The 19649-nt window shown below is 55.7% G+C and overlaps 1 protein-coding gene across 12 annotated transcripts in view; it reads right to left on the reverse strand.

Moving 5' to 3' along the window:
• The window catches only part of TNK2 (tyrosine kinase non receptor 2), a 37681-nt gene that overhangs the window by 11902 nt on the left and 6130 nt on the right, over window positions 1-19649 (reverse strand). For 5 of the 12 annotated variants that reach the window (XM_041002640.1, XM_041002637.1, XM_041002636.1 and 2 more), the window contains exons 2-7: window positions 14592-14600; window positions 5488-5668; window positions 4876-4946; window positions 3188-3409; window positions 2306-2458; window positions 635-912 (exon numbers count right to left, since the gene is read on the reverse strand). In XM_041002640.1, coding sequence (XP_040858574.1) covers window positions 635-912; window positions 2306-2458; window positions 3188-3409; window positions 4876-4946; window positions 5488-5650 — 887 coding nt within the window. In that variant the 5' untranslated portion in view covers window positions 5651-5668; window positions 14592-14600. Of the gene's footprint in view, window positions 1-634; window positions 913-2305; window positions 2459-3187; window positions 3410-3794; window positions 3936-4875; window positions 4947-5487; window positions 5673-8297; window positions 8655-14591; window positions 14601-19649 lie in introns of those variants that run through there. The other 7 variants (XM_041002634.1, XM_041002628.1, XM_041002629.1 and 4 more) reach the window with 6 other exon arrangements.

The following is a 19649-nucleotide window of genomic DNA, read 5'->3' on the forward strand; positions in this document are numbered from 1 at the left end:
ATCTCCACACAGGGCGCATCTTGCTCAGCTGTGGAAGGGGTATATCAACTTGCTCACATCACAAGGGTTGAGGGGTCCACCTAGAGAAGCGAGGTGCCCCTGCAGTTCCCATGCCAAGCCAGCATGCCTGCTGTTAATGACCACAGGTCAACATGGCATCACACAGGGGATGGAGCTAGATCCCAATGAGACATATCACACATTCTGGCTCATAAGGAATGGGTGCAGCCTGGCTTGGACAGGCAGAAATGGACTGAGCTTTATGTTCCAAAGCAGGGAGGCTATGGCTCTGCTCTGGTCCAGAAGGACCACAGTCTCTCAGCTCATAGGAGACAGGGCAGCATGCCAGTAACCACCCCAGGATGTAGGTGTGGGGCCCATCCTTGCAGCCACCTGGATCACTTCATATTGAGTTCTGTGGGAAGGCGTCTTCCTACACTACCCCCTCCCCACCATCTCCACGACCCAGACACTGACACAGGAACCTCAAGAATTTACTCTGTAGATGGTGAAGCAATGGCTGTGCAGCAAGGGGAGCCCTGGGCCCATACAGCAGTGGGTCTGGAAGGCCCCAGGTCTGCAGGGATCAAGGGTGGGTGGAGACCCTGCGAGCCGGCAGCACCTGCCCCCTCACCAGGCAAAGGGCACCTTGCGGTGTTCCTGCATGACGTAGTGGTCATCGTTCTGGGGCAGCGCTCGCATCAGCCCAAAGTCTCCAATCTTGACCAGATCTCGGGTGGCCAATAGCAGGTTGCGGGCAGCCAGGTCCCGGTGAATAAAGCGCTTGGACTCCAGGTAGCCCATGCCCTCGGCCACCTGCACAGCGTAGCGGCTCAAGGTCCCCAGGAGGAAGTGACCCTGGTGCTTACGCAGCCGGTCCAGCAACGAGCCCAGAGGTGCCAGCTCTGTCACCTGTGGCCAGGGGGATGGTGGGAAGAAGAAACCCAGGTAAGCCCCAGTCCACAGCCCCACCCCTGATGCTGGGTCTCCGGGGCCTCCCCTGAAGGCCTGTCAGAGCCATGAGCAGCGCTGCTCCACAGTCTGTCCTTTGGGGACCTCTGGGAGCCCTACAGGTTCCCACATCTCTGCCTCTACACAGTGCAGGAACTTAGGAAGACTCAGGTTAGAAACTAAGAGCTTGGGCTGGCCCTGTGGCATAGACAACTGCAGGTTCAAGTCCTGGCTGCTCTATTTGTTATTCAGTTCTGATTATGCACCTGGGAAAGCAGAAAAGGATAGCCAAAGTCCCTGGGCCCCTACACCCATGTGGGAGACCCAGAAGAAGCTCCTAGCTCCTGACTTCAGCTTGGCTCAGCTCCAACTGTTGCAGTTGTTTGGGGAGTAAGCCAGCAGATGGGAGATCTCCATTTCTCCCTCTCACTCTGCCTTTCAAATAAATAAATACAGCTAAGAAGGAAAAACAATTTTTTTTTTAATTCCAAAAATCTGGCTCAAGGACCAGCTTTCCCATGGGTGCAACTCTGCCCATGCATGCTGGCACAAAGCCTGGCAGGACTGGGCTGGGCCTATGAGCACCACCACTTTTTTTTTTTTTTTGGTAAGATTTATTTTTATTTGAAAGGCACTGTTAGGGAGAATGAGAAACAGAGTGAGTTTTTAAAAATTTATTTATTTTTATTACAAAGTCAGATATACAGAGAGGAGAGACAGAGAGGAAGATCTTCTGTGCGATGATTCACTCCCCAAGTGACTACAACTACCAGTGCTGCGCCGATCTGAAGCCGGGAACCAGGAACCTCCTCCAGTTCTCCCACGTGGGCGCAGGGTCCCAAGGCTTTGGGCCGTCCTTGACTGCTTTCCCAGGCCACAAGCAGGGAGCTGGATGGGATGTGGGGCTGCCGGGATTAGAACCGGTGCCCATGTGGGATCCCAGCACGTTCAAGGCGAGGATTTTAGTCGCTAGGCCACAGTGCCAGGCCCCAGAGTAAGATCTTTCGTCCACTGATTTGCTCATCAAATATCTGCAATGGCCAGAGCTAGGCCAGTCCAAAGCCAGGAGCTAAGAGCTTATTCCTGGTCTGCCCCATAGTTACAGAGGCCAAGCATTTAGACCATTTCCTCTTGCTTTCCCAGGAGCAGTTAGCAGGGAGCTGGACTGGAAGCTGAGCAGCCGAGACTTGGAAGTTTAGCCTGCTATGCCATAGCATCAGCCTCAACCACAAGCTCCCTTAGTAGAAGTAGGGGGAAACTCTGAGACAGCAACCCCAACACAAGTAAATGGGTGGGTCCAAGGTCCACCCACAGGCCTCTCTCTGCCCCTGCCTTCTGGTGCCTGGGGGCTCACCATCTTCATGGGTGGTGTGAGCACCACGCCGTAGAGACGGATGAGGTTGCGGTGGTCGAGCGAGTGCATGGCGTTGACCTCGCGGATGAAGTCGTCCATGGCCTCTGGCTGGCTCAGCACATCAGGCTTCAGGCATTTCACAGCCACACTCACCTGCTCGGGACAGTGGAGGAGTCACAGTGATTAGGTACTTGGCAGGCTCACATTGCTCCAAGACTACACAGCCCAAAGTAGGTTGTGTGTGTGTGTCCGTCCGTCCCCAGGGTTGGCACTATATACTCCACCTGCAGCCAGACTGAGCAAGGACAGCTGGCTGACAGCCAACCCCAGGGCTCACCTGCCAAAGCCTTGGTCAACCATTTGGGCAAGAGCCATTAAGATGTTCTAATATTAGGCAATGTAGTAGGTTATTTTGTGTGGAAGGAGAAAGGCACTTCACATGTGACAAGAAAACTCATCTATGGTGATGGAAGTCAGAAGAGTGCCCCCCCCTTGGGAGAAAGGGGAGCTGAGAAAGGTCAGGCCCCTGTACAGGACCTGGACTGGAGGGTTCAGTGGTCTAAGAGGGGGCTACAAACCTCACTTAAGGATCTACAACTTTAGTGGACACTTGGTGTCCCTCAGAAAAGGGAAAGGACGGATAAAATTGTATTTAAAATCTTGCCTGGGTCCAGCAAAAAGACCTGTAGGGTGGGGTAGGGATGAGGGAGGCAGAGGCACTAACTGCTTGCTCTCAGAGGTAGCATGGCAATCAATGTGTTTTCTTTATGCCCACTTTCCAAGCTGTCATGACAAGTCAATTATTACTATAACTGGAAAGAGAAGCAGATATGGTGAGGAGACTGGGTTGAGCCCTCCGCCAGGGCCCGCACCTGGACTCACCGTCTTGCCTGAAGGAGCATCCCACTCTCCTCGGCGCACCACACCAAAGGAGCCGTCCCCCAGCTTCTCCAGCAGCCGCAGGTCCTTCTCCCCAATGAGGCAGGTGAGGCTCTGCAGGGGGCCCTCCCCAGCGGGGCCCCCTGAGGTGGGCAAGGTCTTGCAGAAGGTGCTCTGGGCTTGAGCTGCAGTGAATTCAGCCTCCAGCCGCTTCCCACTGAACACCTGCCAGGAGACAGCCAGGGGCCAGATGGGACCGTAGGCCCCTGGTCACTCAGTCCCACCCCACTGGTCCATCTGCTGGTCCTCATCGTCTTGCCGGATCATCACCACTGCCAGAGGGGGAGGGGGCAAGGAGGTGAGGATAGGTGGGTGGACAACCTGGCTAGAGACCACACTCTCTCCAGACCCACACCCTGAAGCAGGACTCCCATGGCCTCCGAGTGGGATCAGGGAGCAGACTAGAACCAGGAGGACAGGAAAGCAGCCCCATACCCTGCTGCCAGGTTAGGAGCAGGCCAGAGCCATACGGAACCCACCCACCCATTCCCGTGGCCTGGGTCTCCTCCTAGGGCTCTCCTCTGCCCCCTTTCTTCCCCACCACCCCAACCCACAAAGATGGTGCAGGAGCCTGCGGGGCCCTCCATGAACGAATGCCGCCCTGTCCATTTTTAGCCCTGGCCCCTTCTCTGGGTTGCCCATTTGGCGCTGTCTGTCTCCACCCTCCCCAGAGAGCCGGCTGCCCTTCATCCTGTCCAGGGGAGAGGATAATTTTAGTCTGAGGTCGGGCTGAGGCACAGTGTGTGTGTATGTGTAGTGCAAGAGGGAGCCTGAGCTGGCCGGAGCAGCCTGGGCTGTGGCCAGCGGGGCCTCTGAAAGGGGTGCCTAGAGCTGGGCACCAAACTCTAGAGCTGAGCCATGAGACCAGCACCATCTTACTGAAGGCACCACTGGGGTAGGGGGGAGGGTGTTATGACTTGCCTTACACCCCACTCAGCTCCTCTGCTGCCTATATCCACCCCAGCACCTGGGCAAGGCCCCAGGACAGTGTCCCCAGGAAAGGCCATGGGATCCCAGGAGACAGCCAAGAAGGCTCTGGTGCCCAATCCTAGTCCAGCTGTTCCACCCTGCCCTCTCTCTACCCCAGCCTGGAGGCCAGCCGCTGCTGGCTCACTTCCTCTCTCATTGTCTTCTAGACAATGGGCAAAGTTGCACTGAGTCAGAACAGGGACTCACTCAAGAGGGACAGACCAGACCCAAATCGGGAGGAGGCAAGGGGTGAGGGCAGCTGTGGGAAAGGAAGTTGCCAGAAGGACCGGATGACCAGAGAAGGGCAGGAAGCAAAGCAGCTTGCAGATACCCTGGGCCCAGACAGGCCTCCTCTCCGGCGCCCCTATCACCTGCCGCCGGCTGGCCAAGGGCCTCAGACAGCACCAGGCTCAAGTGAGGGTGCACGTGTCAAGAATCCCTGCCCCTGTGCTGAGAGGGAGCCGTGAGGCCCTCACCACACAAAGGCTGCTCACGTGTCTGTCTCGGCGGAGACAGACACTTAGCGGGGCAGCTCTGCAAGTGGCCTGCCTGATAAGCGCTGGACGGGAGGGTGGCTTATACAAAGTGTCAGGGAGCATGGGGAGATTACACTTGCCAGGGAAGCGGGGGCCGCACATGGGCAGCAGAGTGAGGACGCCCACCTTGCTCATCCACGACTTGCGCTTGCACAGGGCCTTCCTTCTCTTCACGGCCTCCCACAGCCGCCGCTGGCCTGCAAGGAGGGGAAGGGGACCACTTTCCTGAGGTGCTCCATGGCACCTGCAGCGGCTGCCTCCTCACCCACCACTCAGTAACTGCCCAGCCCACCAGGTGCCCTGACCAGCATCATCGCCTTTACTCCCAGGTGGTGATCCTTGAGATGGATTGGGTGGTTTGCTCACAAATGTGCAACAGTAATGGTCCTCCCGATCTCCGGGGGGAGGGAGAGGAGAAAAGGGGGTGCAGACAGGCACTACGAAGGCACTGGTGCCGCAGCCGCTCCCTACCCGCCCATATTTAGCTATTTCAGGCTAGATGCACTGGTCTCAGAGTCTAATGTTCAAGGGAGAACACCACGGTTTCTGGGCACCACAACCACTATTTGAGGATAAATCCTGAAGAAAGCACCAAATTCCATACAGGACCCAGGGACCATCCGGATAGGCTGGCACTCTGCCTGAGGCTGCACCCCACCTCCAGCCCTAGAATGTTCAGCACCCACTGCAGGCTGCAGGGAGAGAAACAAGCCAGGCCCACAACGACGTGCCACCCACCAGGCCGGCCCATGCCGATCTTCTCCAGGTCCTCGTTCTTGACATACTCAAAGTGGGACAGGCGAGTGACGTTGAGGTCGTCGCGCAGGCGCAGGAAGTACTGTTGCAGCTGCACCTCAGACAGCAGCTCTAGTAGCCAGCCTGTACCCTCCTCCGGCTGCATGCTGCTGCTCCCCAACCTCTGTGGATGGCAGGGAGGAGGCGAGAGTAGTTCAGTAACCACAGTATAGCTTGCAAGGACCCACACCACCTTCTTGCTCCCCCAAACCCCATGTCCCTGCTAGTGCAAAGGATAGAAGTAGGGCAGACACAACTCTGACCCTGGAATCGGGGTCCCCCTTGTCCCCAGACCAGAGATCTGAGGTCAGACTCTCAGGGTTCAGGCTCCACACTGCTCCTCCCATCCAACACCTTTCCAGGAAATGGTGTCCAATGTCTCCTAAGAACCCTCTGATGTGGGCTCCATCTGATGGACTTCAGGCAGAGACGCTGGGACCACAGGAGTCCTGGCTAAGCTCCTCCAACACCTGTTATCACCGGGATCTCTCAGTGATAACAAGTCAAACCCTGCCACAGCCACTACCTGAGTGCCACAGATGTGTGGCGCACACAAGAGGTGGGCCCACAGATGCCCTAGTCAGTGGGGAGCTCAGCTCTTGCCCACAGCTTCCGGGACATGATACGGTGCAGTGTTGCCAACACTTCCAGCCTCTTGGAGAAATACCCACACTCCAGCATATGGAAGAATACAGCCCAGCATATGGGAGAGCACATAGAATCACAGGTGTCATCCCCTCCCCACTGTACAGCCACCTTGCTCCCATCCGCAAAGTCAGCTGCCAGCCATGTCACTCCAGGCCCACTTGGTCCATTCTCCTGTCCTCGTGTTCACTTAACAATCGTGCCTTTCATCTAACTTGTACTTATGTTTTAGAAATAGAGCACTTTCTTAAAAAAGATTTATTAATTTTACTTGAAAGTCAGAGTTACAGGTGGGGAGACAAAGGTCTTCCATCCACTGGTTCACTCCCCAAATGCCTACAACAGCCAGAACTGAATTAATCCGAAGCCAGGAGCCAGGAAATTCTTCATGGTCTCCCACATGGGTAGAGGAGCCTAAGGACTTGGGCCATCCTCCACTGCTTCTCCACGTGCATTAGCAGAGAGCTGAATCAGAAGTGGGGCAGCTGGGACTCAAACCCGTATCCATATGGGACATCACTGCCACAGGCTGAGGACCAGTCCACCATGCCACCATGCCAACTCCTCTGCTGAGTTTTAAACATCAACTGGTTCCAGTCTAAAACACACACACACACACACACACACACACACACACACACTACAGGCCAAACAAAGCACAACTGCAGGCCATGGTCAGCCCAGGAGTACCAGGGAATGACCTCTGACCTACAACCTCTCAGGCCCAGAGCAGGAGGTGGGCAGTGGGACATCTCTAGGCAATGGGTTTGGCCAGGCTCAACCCCTGTGAGGAAGACAGGCGAGGAGGAGAGAGCCAGGGGGCTCCCTGGCCTGTGCCCCCAGCTCTCAGCACAAGGCATGGAAAGCAGCAACCCCAACCCCCACTCCCAGTGGTCCCGCCAACCCCGGGTTGGGAGCTCAGACTTTGCCAGGCCGCTCAGAACAGCACAGGGAGTGACAAATGGGAAGCAGAAGCCCTCGGCTTCAAACCCTGGTGTGTTCCCCAAGGCGGCAGCAGCCAAGACAGGCAGCTGGGCCTGGCAGTGGCTTCAACTGAAAGCTGTCATCCTTTGTTTGCACGCTTCCCTGGGAGATTCTGGCTGGCCCAGCGCTGGAGTGGGGGTGGGGATGGGGATGGAAGACAGGGAGCACCATGGGCCATCCTGCAGGGCCCAGTCTCCCACCACTGAATTCGATGAGGTGGAGAGCTTGTTGTCAATAACTCAGACTCCAGCTCCATCTGACACACATGCTAACCCATTTCAGAACCCCAGGTAGCAGTCGGCACCTTTTCCCTCCATCATTCACATGAGAATAAGCCCAACATGAGCATTTCCCACCCCCCGGGATCGTGGTTGGCATCACACTGCATGACTGCTCTGTCAGTACTCGCTTCATTTCAGAAGGGTAACCTCTGACACTCCCACTGTCAGCCAGGCCAGACTCTGAACAATCAGCTGTACTGACTTGCTAACTCTCAACCAGGATCACCTGTTTTCAAAGGTCGGTAAGTGGGATGCAAGTGCAAGAGGAGGTGAGTTGGGGAGCACTGTTGCCTGCCCAGGGCAAGCCCACAAGTGCGCTGTAACATCACCAGTCCGGCTGCCTTGCTCTGCACAGCCTGACCATCGCCGGCCCTGTGGCAAAGCGACCCCATTGCTGCCAGGCTCAGCTCCAAGTCAAGGGCTTCCAGCACCACCAGGGCAAGCATTCCTTTTCTTCCACCTGCCTGCACCGCCCTCCTCCCCAGCACTACACCACCAGCAGTTCCCTGTCCCTTCCCAGCTAACAACCTCCCCTGCTAAGCCAGTCATCCCAACCCTGCTCCTTCCCTAGCCCTCTCCCCAGCAGGAACACTATGATCCCCAGCCTGCTGTGGGAGAAAGGAGGCAGGGCTCCAGTCCTGTGTCTCCCAGAGGTCTCCTCCCCTGACCTCCCGGCACCAGCTCCCACACCCCCGCACCCTAGCTCAGCCTGCAGGCCAGCGCCTATGCCTGGCCCCCTATAGTGCCTGCACATCTGTGTCTAAGCCACTGGTAGCCCAGGGCCTCTGCCCTTCCAGAAAGCGTTGGCCCCCAGGAGCCCACCCAGCCTCAGTCCCCACTCACTGTGTACAGGCGTCGTCGCAGCCTGGCCAAGAGAGGGAAGGAGAACTCTAGGCCAGGGAACCGCCGAGCAGCCGGCATCTCCGTGACACAAACCGGATACCCTAAGCAGGTCCCTGCAGTTTGGACCAGACCGAGGAAATGGGCTCTGCTGCTAAATGGGGAAGGTGGCCAGGGGTCTGGCTCCCAAATCCCACACTAGCAGATGGGCAACAGGACAGAGGAGCCCGCTAGGTGTCCACTGCAACTGGCCAGCCTCACCCAGCGCCCTGGCTCTCGCTGCTGTCTTCTCCCGAGTGCAGTGGTCACAGCTCCAGTCCTACTCCCTGGCTCCCCCACCCGACTGTCTGTTCGTCCTCCCTCCCTCCCTCCCTCCCTCCCTCCCTTCCCAGCCAAACAGCTCTGACACTGGCTGGAAAAGGACCTTTCTGAATCCCTGCCAAGAGGGTGGCAGGAATGGGGGGGCTCTTCCTACCAGTTGCCCCCCTGCCTCCCTGGACACAAGGCCCCTGTCTCTGGCTCATACTGCAGACCTCACAGTTTGCAGGCAACTCCAGAGATTTGGGGGCTGGGGGAAATGTGAACCCCACAGCATGCCTAGGGAAGGGCTGCAGTCCCCCGTCCCATACATATACCCCGTTTGGGATTGTCTGGGGTTCTAGGGGGTATAGACTGCAGACCCTGCAGGCAGATTTGAGACCCACCCCCTCCCCTAACCCCCAGTCTTGGCTCAGACCCTGATTGTGGCCCTGTTACCCTGGTGCCCGACGGAAATAGGAGGCCGGCAGCCTGCCAGGGTGGGGCGGTCCAGCCAAGAGGCAAGGGTGGGGTAGGAGTGAGGAGCTCCGCCCCCTCCCTGGGGATTGCCTTGTCTGCTGCCCACAACACCCAGGGGGCCTCCTCCCCAGACCAGCTGGCCAAGGCCCAAAGCCCCTCAAATATGTCACAAGACCCCTGCTAGGCCATCTCCCGCCCACTCACCCATCTGCCTGCCTACTGTCCGGAGAAAGCTTCAGGACCCCAGGCTGTAGGGCATCTCTCAGATCATACCCCACCCCCCAGGAGGATGAGGGACTGCAGAGGCTCCAGCACACTGGCCCCCACGTTCCTGGAGTTAACAAATGCTCCCTCTGCCCCCCCTCAGAGGGTACCAGCTGCTCTCACACCCCCTTGCTGCGGCCCCCAGACACACACCTGACAGCTGCAGGAAGTCGTCTCTGGCTCCCCTAGCTCCCCCCAGCTGTGCCCAGGGCGCCCCTGTTTCTTACACACTGCTCTCTTGTCCCCATCCAGCCAGCTGGCTGCAAGCTCAGGGAGCCCCAGCTGGCTGGCGGGGGGTGGGGGCAGCAGTCCAGGCTGTCTTTTCTGGGGCCTCTCCCAAGGTTGGCTCTGACCACAGGGGCAGGCAGAGGAACACTCTCAGTAGTCAATCCCTCTTCACCTCCACCCCATCACCCCCATGACCCTAAGCTTGTGGCCAGAGCCAGGTGCAGCCTCCTCTCAGAGCAAGTGAGTAACCAGGCTGAGGTCACAGCTAAGGGACAAGATGAGGTCAGACTGACATTGCACTGAAGCCAACTCTTGACCAGGCCCTACACCCTGGAGAAGTAACTCCCCCTACTCCAACAAGCGGCCATGGGTCAATGCAGACAAGTTAAAAACTCAAGCCATGGGGACAGGACAGTGGCCCACAAGCTAATCTCCCACCTTGCCATGCCAGCATCCCATATGGACACTGGTTCAAGTCCCTGCTGCTCCACTTTCAATACAGTTCCCTGTTAATGTGTCTGAAAAAGCAGCAAATGCTGGCTTAAGTCCATGGGCCCCTGTACTCATGTGGGAGACCTGGAGGAGGCTCCTGGCTTATCTGATTCAGATCTGGCCATTGTGGTCATCTGGGGAGTGAACCACTGGATTGAAGATCTGTCTCTCCTCTCTGTACATCTGCCTTGGAACCTGCGGAGGACATCTGGTACCACAGCAGAGGAAGGAGGGCAGAACAAATTGGTCAACTACCCCAGTGAAGCTTGACAGCAAGTTTCTGGGCAAATGGAGACTCTAGGGTGGACTGTGTCAGCCAATGGACTTTGGAAAGATTTCCTCATCCTTGGATCTGTGAGATCGACAGCATGTCAGAGCTATCAAAAACCCTTGAACAGAAGAACCCTTAGGATATATTCCACACTGGAGACCCTGGGATGACAGCGGGTGGCTGTTCCCCATCCCTGGGTACTGAGACGGCTGGGAGGCTAGATGTGGCTTCTCCCCTTGTCTGTCCCTCCCCCCAGACACAGCAAGAAGGAGGTGTCTATACAGTGGTCTCACCTGCTTTTCCCTAGTCCTCCACCCCTCCCACCCTATCAACTATGTAAACACCATCAAAAATACTTCTAAAAATTAAAAATTAATTTAAAAAAACTGTCCAGGGCCCGGCGCGGTGGCGCAAGTGGCTAAGTCCTCGCCTAGCACGCCCGGGATCCCATATGGGCGCCGGTTCTAATCCCGGCAGCCCCGCTTCCCTTCCAGCTCCCTGCCTGTGGCCTGGGAAAGCAGTCGAGGACGGCCCAAAGCTTTGGGAACCTGCACCCGCGCGGGAGACCCGGAAGAGGCTCCTGGCTTCGGATCAGCATAGTATCGGCCCGTTGCGCTCACTTGGGGAGTGAATCATCGGACGGAAGATCTTCCTCTCTGTCTCTCCTCTCTGTATATCCGCCTTTCCAATGAAAAAATAATAAAAATAAATCTTTTAAAAAAAAAAAAAAAAAAAACTGTCCAGTTACAGGGATTGGCACATTGTGGTTTAGCAAAGAAAACCACTGCCTGCAATGCTGGTATCATGCGGGAACTGGTTCAAGTCTCCGGTGCTCCATTTCCCATCCAGCTCCCTGCTAATAAGTCTGGAAAAACAGCAGATGGTGGCTAAAAGTCCTTGGGGGCTCTGTATGTATGTGGGAGACCTGGAGTTCTCGCCCCTGGCTTCTGACTGGCCAAGATCCACCCAATGTGGCCCCTGGGGAAAGAACCAGTCAACAGAAGAGAGATCTCTGCCTCTCAAATACGCAAATTTCAAAAAAAGTCTCCAGCCATTCACACAAGGATGGGCTCCAAGTCCCCAGACCCCTAGACCTGACCCTTCCCTTGGATGTTTGCTAAGAACAAACCCTGGGCCCAGCACGATAGCCTAGCGGTTAAAGTCCTTGCCTTGGACACGCTGGGATCTCATATGGACGCCGGTTCTAATCCCACAGCTCTACTTCCCATCCAGCTCCTTGCTTGTGGCCTGGGAAAGCAGTCGAGGACAGCCCAAAGCCTTCGGACCCTGTACCCGCATGGGAGACCTGGAAGAAGCTCCTGGCTTCAGATTGCTCAGCTCCAGCCCCACTGCAGCCACTTGGGGAGTGAACCATCGGACAGAAGATCTTCCTCTCTGTCTCGCCTCCTCTTTGTATATCTGTCTTTCCAATAAAAATAATAGATAAATCTTCAAAAAATTAAAAAAAAAAAAAAAAACAAGCCCCAGCCAGCCCTGGCAAACAGTTCCCCCACCTTCTCGACTCAGCTCCCCCTTTCTCCTGTCCGCCACTGCCCCCTGCTGGCCAGGAGAGAAAGCGCGGGTTCTCCCAGGGGAAGGGAAGCTGGCGCCCCATAAATAAATCCGGTGACCGTATTTCCCAGAGCAAACAAGGCTACTGGGCTTCACAGGCATATTCACACGGGAATGTCTATGACGCTGAACCAGTTCCCATACAAGACTTAACACAAACCCTAAGGCCCTGGAGTCCAACGGGCAGCTGACTGGCATGCCAGGGGGCTCACACGCACGCAGGTGGATGCCAGCCTCAGGAACTCAGACCACCCCCACCGCACCCCCACCGCGGCCCAGCTCTCTGGGAGCAGGCCTGGGGGTGCAGGTTGCTTGTTCCTGGGAAGCTCTGCAGGGGGAAGGGACGCCAAGGAAGATGGTGGGGTCTGAGCGCCAGTTACCTGGCCACTGCCCCCTCCCCCAGCCTCCCGCATTACCTGCCGCACTTTCTCGCTCTCCGCGGCAACGGCAGAGGAGGCCAGGCGTTGGTAAGCAGGTCTATCCCCCATGGCTCAACTGCCAATGTCCTGGAGCCTGCCAGCGGTAGCTCCCGCCCCTCCTGCAGCCCAAGCCGGCGGGGCGGGCAGCGGCGTTGGCGGCGTCACTGCCCTGCGTCCTGAGGGGCTGGGCTTCGAGCATCCTCCAGGAGGAGAGCAGGGCGGTCGCAGCGCCTCGCCCGCCCAGGAGGGTCCATCCCGGCCTCACCTCCCAGGCCCTACTGCAATGGGCCATGCCAAGGGCTGGGGCGCAGGGGTGCCGGGGTCTGCTCCAAGGCCGCCCCTGGACCATAGCATCCCCTGGCCTTGGCCCCGCGCACAAGCCCACAGGGCTCCATCATAGCCACCTGGGATGCCATGAAGTCCAGGGAAGCCCAGAAGGAAAGCCATCCCCTTCCCCCGCGTCGCTGCCACTGCATCAGACCCGACCCTCTAGGCTTCCCAGCGCCCGAAGCCCAGCCCTCCACCTGCCGCAGCAGCTTCCTCTAAGCTCGGAGAGAATACGAGAATGTGTTACCCCACCGCAGCACCCACCTGCCCAGCTCCGCGCTGCAGCGCTCCAGTGTGTGCGCCTCCGGGAGCCCAGCCCTCACCCACACACTCCCACGCCAGTGCGGGCAGGCGCAGACCCAGCCCGCTCCGCCCCCAGCCCGGTCTTGACATTTCCCCCGCCCCACAAGTCAGACTGCAGCTGCGCCTGGGTCCTGGGGTGGTCAGACTGCTCGACCTCAGGAGGAGGCCGCTGGCCGAGCTGCCCCAGGCTGTGCCCACGCAAGGTGCCTCACCCGGCACACTGGGGAGCCCACCAGCCCAGGCTCCTCCCCTCCCTCCTGCCCCTGGGCGCCTCTCACACATCCTCTCATCGGGATGGCATCTGAAGTATCCACTGACTCCTGAGTCCCAGGTATTTAGGGCTGAGCTCAGGGCACCTTCCCTAGGTAGAGGCAGAGGAGAGGGGAGGGAGGTTCCTCTCCCCCAACTCAGGTTCATGGTGCACGCAAGAGATCCCAGAAAGACGCTGGATGCCTTCCCAAAGGGCTCCCTCTGGCTCAGTCCAACCCTTCAGGGGGCACAAAATGGAGGGGCCAGGGAAGGTAGCTACAGCAGAAACATCTCAGGAGTAGCTACAGGCCCTCACTGAAGGCCACAGGCCGAGGAGAAAGCAGGGCTGAAAGGTCTTCCTGCTGGCCCAAGGCTCTGACCCCAAAGCCACTGCTCCCCACCTCGCCTCCTGCACACCCAGCTCCCAGCACTGCGTCTAGCTTATGGGGAGTGCCCTCTACATGTGGCCTTCACCTGGCCCGAAGGCAGCCAGCAGTGGCTGGGCACCAGCCTGCTTCACTGTCCACCCACCTTCCCCAGCCTCCCCAACAGCATCAGTGAAGTGACAAATCCACACCAAGGAGCAGACAAGACATGTCATTTCCGGCAAAGCAGCAGCTCTTTCCAAAACAGTCTACCGTATTCTTGGGAATACGTGCCACCTCTACACCTCCAAGCTGGCGCCCTCTCTCCCGCTTCTACCTCCCTCTTCTCCAAGCCCTGAGAGGGTTTGGGGAACGAATACCGTGGGGGAGGACAAGGGCAGCTGATAGCTACTTACTTCACCCTCAGCCAGAGGATTATCTTGTCTCCTCCACACAGCAGTCCCCCTCTTGGGGACCCCTCAGTCTGGCCAACTCACCCCTCCGTGTCCTGGAAGGCCAGGCTGGCTCCCCTTATCTTATCCCAGAAGGAACTGCACCAGCTAGCCTGCACTTTGAGGTCAGCCTGATCTGACATCACACTGGCTCAGTCAGGAGGCTAGCTGGCTGGGGACCAAGGAAAAGAAGAGAGTGATTCAGAGACAGGGCATGGCTATCCACACCCTCTGCTGCTCCGGGACACCAGGGTCCACTCCCCAACCCCCTTCTCCCCAGGGGGGCTGGCAGCTGGGCACGGCTGAGACTGGCTGTGTCTGCCCACAGGAGGTGCCTGACCTAAAGATCAAGGCCAGCCTGAAGCTCCCACACTCGACTGCTGGATTCTCTAGGAGCTTCCTTCTCCCTGTTCCCAGGGCTGCTTTCTCTCCTGCAGAGTCACTGGGCCATCCCACCAGGAAGGTGGCTGCCCAGCGCCATGGCCTGTGAATCTCAACAGATGACCACCACCACGCCTGTGGCCTGCTAATCCTGCCTGTGTTCTGACTGGAGGCGTCCCAGGCGACTCACACACTACATGCCCCGCCTCCCAACCCACCTCTGCCTACTCATCACCCCCAAGCATGCCCTGAAACCCTCAACAGCTATCAGAAGCCAGGCAGACCTGAGCCCAGCTCCACATTCTCCAGCTGGGCAATGTTTGAGCAAGTCGCATAACCTCTAAGCCTCAACTTCCTCATCTGTGCGGGATAAATACGATGTTTGGGCGGTTATGAGGCCTCAGCTGGACAAGGACCAGGCCACTGAGCCCAGCAGGCAGGTACATGGGTGGCCCCCTGAGCTGAGCCCAGCCCTTGGCTGTGAGGTTCTCTGCGACCCACCCCTACTATTTCTCCACATCTTCCCTTCTCACTGCTTGTAATGGCTGGTCAAACACCTGCCTCCCACCCCTACCAGGTCCTTCTCAGTATTTATGAGCCATTCTTTGTACCACATTGTCTCTTCGCCTGAAACACCTTCCTATACAACCCTCAAGCCCCCAAATACCATCTCTTCTATCAACTCCATTTCCTACTCCCAAAAGGTTATTTTTGTGATGCTCCCATGTTGTTTTGTTGAAGGAATGCTTGAAAACGATAGTATAGGACCCAGTACGATAGCCTGATGGCTAAAGTCCTCGCTTTGCATGCACTGGGATTCCATATGGATGCCTGTTCTAATCCCGGTGGCCTCACTTTCCATCCAGCTCCCTGTTTGCGGCTTGGGAAAGCAGCTGAGGACGGCCCAAAGCTCTGGGACCCTGCACCCGCGTGGGAGACCTGGAGGAAGCTCCAGGCTCTTGGCTTCAGATTGGCTGAGCTCCAGCCATTGCGGCCACTTGGGGAGTGAATCATCAGATGGAAGATCTTCCTCTCTGTCTCTCCTTCTCTCTGTATATCTGACTCTCCAATAAAAATAAATAAATCTTTAAAAAAAAAAAAGATAGTATGAACACACAATAGTACATGTAAAAAATAAGGCAGCCAAACATAAACAATTTTGTATCCATCATGATTCAATCATCACACTGTAACTGTTATTTCCACAGAATGCTCCTACAAGGGCCAGTGCCATGGCAGAGCAGGTTAATCCTTTACCTGCAGCACTGGCATCCCATATGGGCTTCGGTTTGAGTCCTGGCTGCTCCACTTCTAATCCAGCTCCCTGCTATTGCAGCTGGGGAAAGTGGCGGAGGATGACCCAAGCTTAGACTCTAGCATCTTCATGAGACCCAAAAGAAATTCCTGGCTCCTGGCTTTGCCTCAGTGTAGCTCTGACTGTTAGAGCTGTCTGGGGACTGAAGCCAGGGATGGGAGATCTCTGTCTTTCCTGCTCTCTCTGTAGTTCTACCAAAGGTTAAAAAAACAAAAAACCTACAGGAGCTCACACCTGCACAGTACACACATCAAAAGGATTTCAGCCTTAGTGACCCCGAAGGAAGGAAGGGGGCAGGTAGGGGCCTCTCTGCTGGGAGAAGCTGCCACTCACTTCCCATCTGACTGACCACCTCACTCTGCAGTTCTGCCCTCTACCTCCCCATCCCAACGGATGCTGCTACCCTCATAGAAGAGGGGCTCTCAGTCTCCTTGTTCCTACTAAAGCTACCCTACTCTCCCACAAGGCCAATCCAGACCTAACTACAACCCTGCAAGTGCTGGCCCCTGGAGTCAGGAACCCCTCAGCAGGCAGTGCAGGAACTGCTCACAAGGCAGACTGGGCTATTCTGGCCTCCATGGGAGGGAGGGAGGCAGGGAGCCAGGACAGAGTCTGGCTGAGAAGGAGGACACAGAAGCAGACATGGCACACCCGACACGGGGACCCTCCCGTACCTCATCTCCTGCAGGCCCAATGCAGGATGGGAAAGTGTTGTGGGCTAAGAAGTTGATTAGTGCTCGTTGGCCTGGGCAGGAACAGGAACTGGGCTTGTGGCTAAAAACACCTAGACTAATTGGACTCATCGGTACCCAACATCCTGCTAAATGGGGATGTGGGGGGTAAGAGTATATAAGGAGAGGTGGAGGAGCAATAAAGCCAGACTTCCCAGAGACTTCTACCATCACTGGTCTCCTGTCGGTGCTTCATCCCCATTCTCCCTGTCCATGTTACTGGCTCTGCTGGTCGGAGCAGGAAAGGACATGACACTCCATGTGACACAGCCTGTACTCGGCCTTCCCACCAAGTGCATCTCACAGGGGTCATGAAGCTGTTCTGCCAGCCAAGCCTCACTGCCCAGAGCCTCACCGCGTGCCTCGAGCATCGCCCCCTCAGCCACCAGGAGCAGCATTCCTGTAGCCCAGGCTCACCGCGCCCCCCCCCCCACACGCCTGGCACCAGGGCTAGGAGGCTGAGTTCTGCCAAGAGCCAGCTGTTCCTGATCATCCTGGCAGGCCCCACAGGGACTCCTGGGCAAGGTGGATGGTTCCCAGAGGCCTGCCATCCCTCAGAGCTCTCCCAGGGTTGGCCCATCAGCCTGCCCTCTGCTGGCTCAGGCCTCCACCCTCCCCCTCAGCAAGAGCCCAGAGCTGAAGGGGCCTATTGTTGGGCCATGGAGGTGGGGTGGGCAGAGGATCAGAGTGAGGAGAAGCCCAGGGCTGGGGGATGTCTCTGCTTCAAGATGCTGATGCTCACCCATGTCACCCAAACCAGAGGAGCTCGCCATCCAGGGCAGGCTGATGCCCCTGGAGAGGATGCAAGTGAAAAGCATCAGGGGTTTCCAGCCAGTTTAATCCTCACAAAATTCTGATGCCTACTGCGCTGGTCGAGCCTCTAAAAGAAGCTTGTCTGGCCCAAGGTATCAGGAAGCTGCTTAAGGTGGAGGGGAGAGAAGACACACACACATGGCTTGGAGGGGCACTGCCTCACTAGGAGACACAGAGGTGGCAAGAGCATGGTACTGTCTCACCCACCATGGGCTGCCCAAGAGGATACAGCTGTTGGACAAAGGGGCCAGCCAGCTCTCCTTTTTTTGAGCCATCCACCAGGTGTCCCTGTGCAAAGGGTGCAAGCTGTGTGGACTGAAGAATGATCTTACTCTACAGGTCACAGCTAAGCACTGGGAGGCTCGGGAGAAGGGTCCAGGGTCACCCAGAAATAAAGCAAAGCTGGGATTCGGGTGTCACACAACTGCACGGCTCCCCGAGAGAACTCTGCCTTGAGTGGAGTTCGTGCCTCAGGCCCACCGACCACCTTCTTAGAAGCAAAGGTCTCCTCCACACTCAGGAGTTGTACACTCAGATTCCGCGGGAGCTTGGCAAGTGCGGCTCCCAGCCTCAGAGGGTCTCGTCAGCCTGGTCCAAGAGACTGGCATTCTGTCTAGATGTCTCTCGATGGGTCCAGACAGGTGAGAACTACACCCCAGTGCCTGGGTTTGAGCCCTGCCTTGCTCTTCTTTTGCTTCCAGCATCCTGCTAATGCACATTCAGGAGGCAGCAGGTACCAGGAACAGGCAGAGCTCCAGGCTCCTGACTCCAGCCTGGGCCTGCCCTGACTGTTGGCGGGTGTCTGGGGTGTAAGCCAGCAGATGGACAATTTCTGTATTTCTGTACCTCCCTCTCTTTCAGCATTCCAAATAAAAATAAAAGAATAATAATAAAAAAAAGATTTTTGCAGAAACAACAGAAGCGAGAGGACAGTGGCACAGCATCATTTAAGCAGTCAGAGCAATTGACAACCTAGAATGCTTTGCCAATGAAAATAGCTAAATGAAGGTAAAATCAATATTCAAAATACATTAAAAATAAGATAATTCACTACCAGCAAACATGCACTACAATAAACATAAGCTACTTGAGTATTTTTTAATTACTTAAATTACATTAAGATATGCTGATTAAATAAGAGCAATGTAGTATGGCGTTGGTTACATGTAACTTGTTAATAATAGACTCTAGAGAGGAAAGAAATGAAAATATACCATTTTAAGATTCTTATACAAACATGATTATGTGTACTATGATCCCGTAAACATGTAAAGGAAGGAAGTACCCTCACAAAGAAAGAAGCAAAAATTCTTAAATTCCAACAACATACATGCACAGAAATAACACATCCTAACCAAGCGGAGTTTGTGCCAAGAATATGAGGTAGTTTTAATATCTGAAAAGCAATAGCAATCAAGGTAATTTAACATTTTAACAAATAATCATTTGAATAGCCACAGGAAAAAAAACAATCTAGCAACATCCAACAGAAAAGGAGGAACAGCAGTGAAGCGTCTCAGCTTGATAAAGTCCATTTGGGAGAAACCCACAGTTCCCTCCATGCTTAACGGGCAAACACAGAGGGCTTTCCCCTTCAAGTCAGAAACAAGTTACCTATTCTTGTATTCCACAGAATCCCAGGGGATCCCAGCCAGGGCCATCACGCAAGCACAAAGTTCAGCAAAGAGGAAGTAAACCTGTTCTTATTGGCAGATGACAAAGATCCAATTTAGGGTCAGCACAGCTATCGGATTTAGTTCAGGATGCAAAAATCGATGGCACTTCTAGCATTAGCCAACCTTGGATGGAGGGCCAGGTATTAGACTGAGGTATGTGCCTGTGCAGGAGTCTTCAAAGGCTGCACAATGGTATTCCAAGCCTCTGCTCTGAGAGGCTTAACCTATAGCCCACAATTTATAGCTAGAGACACATTTCAAAACAGTACTTAGATACTCTAGCAACAACTGGACATTGGACATTAGGAGACAATTTCCATCTTATAACAGCTTTAACTGACGACAGCCAAAGGGTGGCAGTAATCCAAGTGCCCATGAATGGATTTTTTAACTACAGCATATTCATAAGATGAAATACCACTCAGTCTGTTAAAAGAAAGGTCAGCATTGTGGCTCAGCATGTTAAACCACGCCCTGTGTTGCTGCAAACCCCAGCTGCTCTGCTCCTGCTCGCCTTCCTGCTATGGCAACTGGAAAAGTAGAAGAGAATGGCCCAAGTGGTTGGGCCCCTGTGCTCTCAAGGAAGACCCTGATGGACCTATAGGATCCTGGCTTTGGCTTGGGCTCAGCCCCAGCTGTTACAACCACTGGGCAAGGAACCAGTGAATGAAGATTTTCTCTCCTTCCTCCCTATCTCCAGTTCTTTTTAAATAAATGAAA

This window comes from Ochotona curzoniae, unplaced genomic scaffold (genome assembly GCF_017591425.1).
Source record: "Ochotona curzoniae isolate NIBS_2020 unplaced genomic scaffold, NIBS_Ocur_1.0 scaffold_2587, whole genome shotgun sequence".
In the NCBI taxonomy this organism is placed as follows: Eukaryota; Metazoa; Chordata; class Mammalia; order Lagomorpha; family Ochotonidae; genus Ochotona; species Ochotona curzoniae.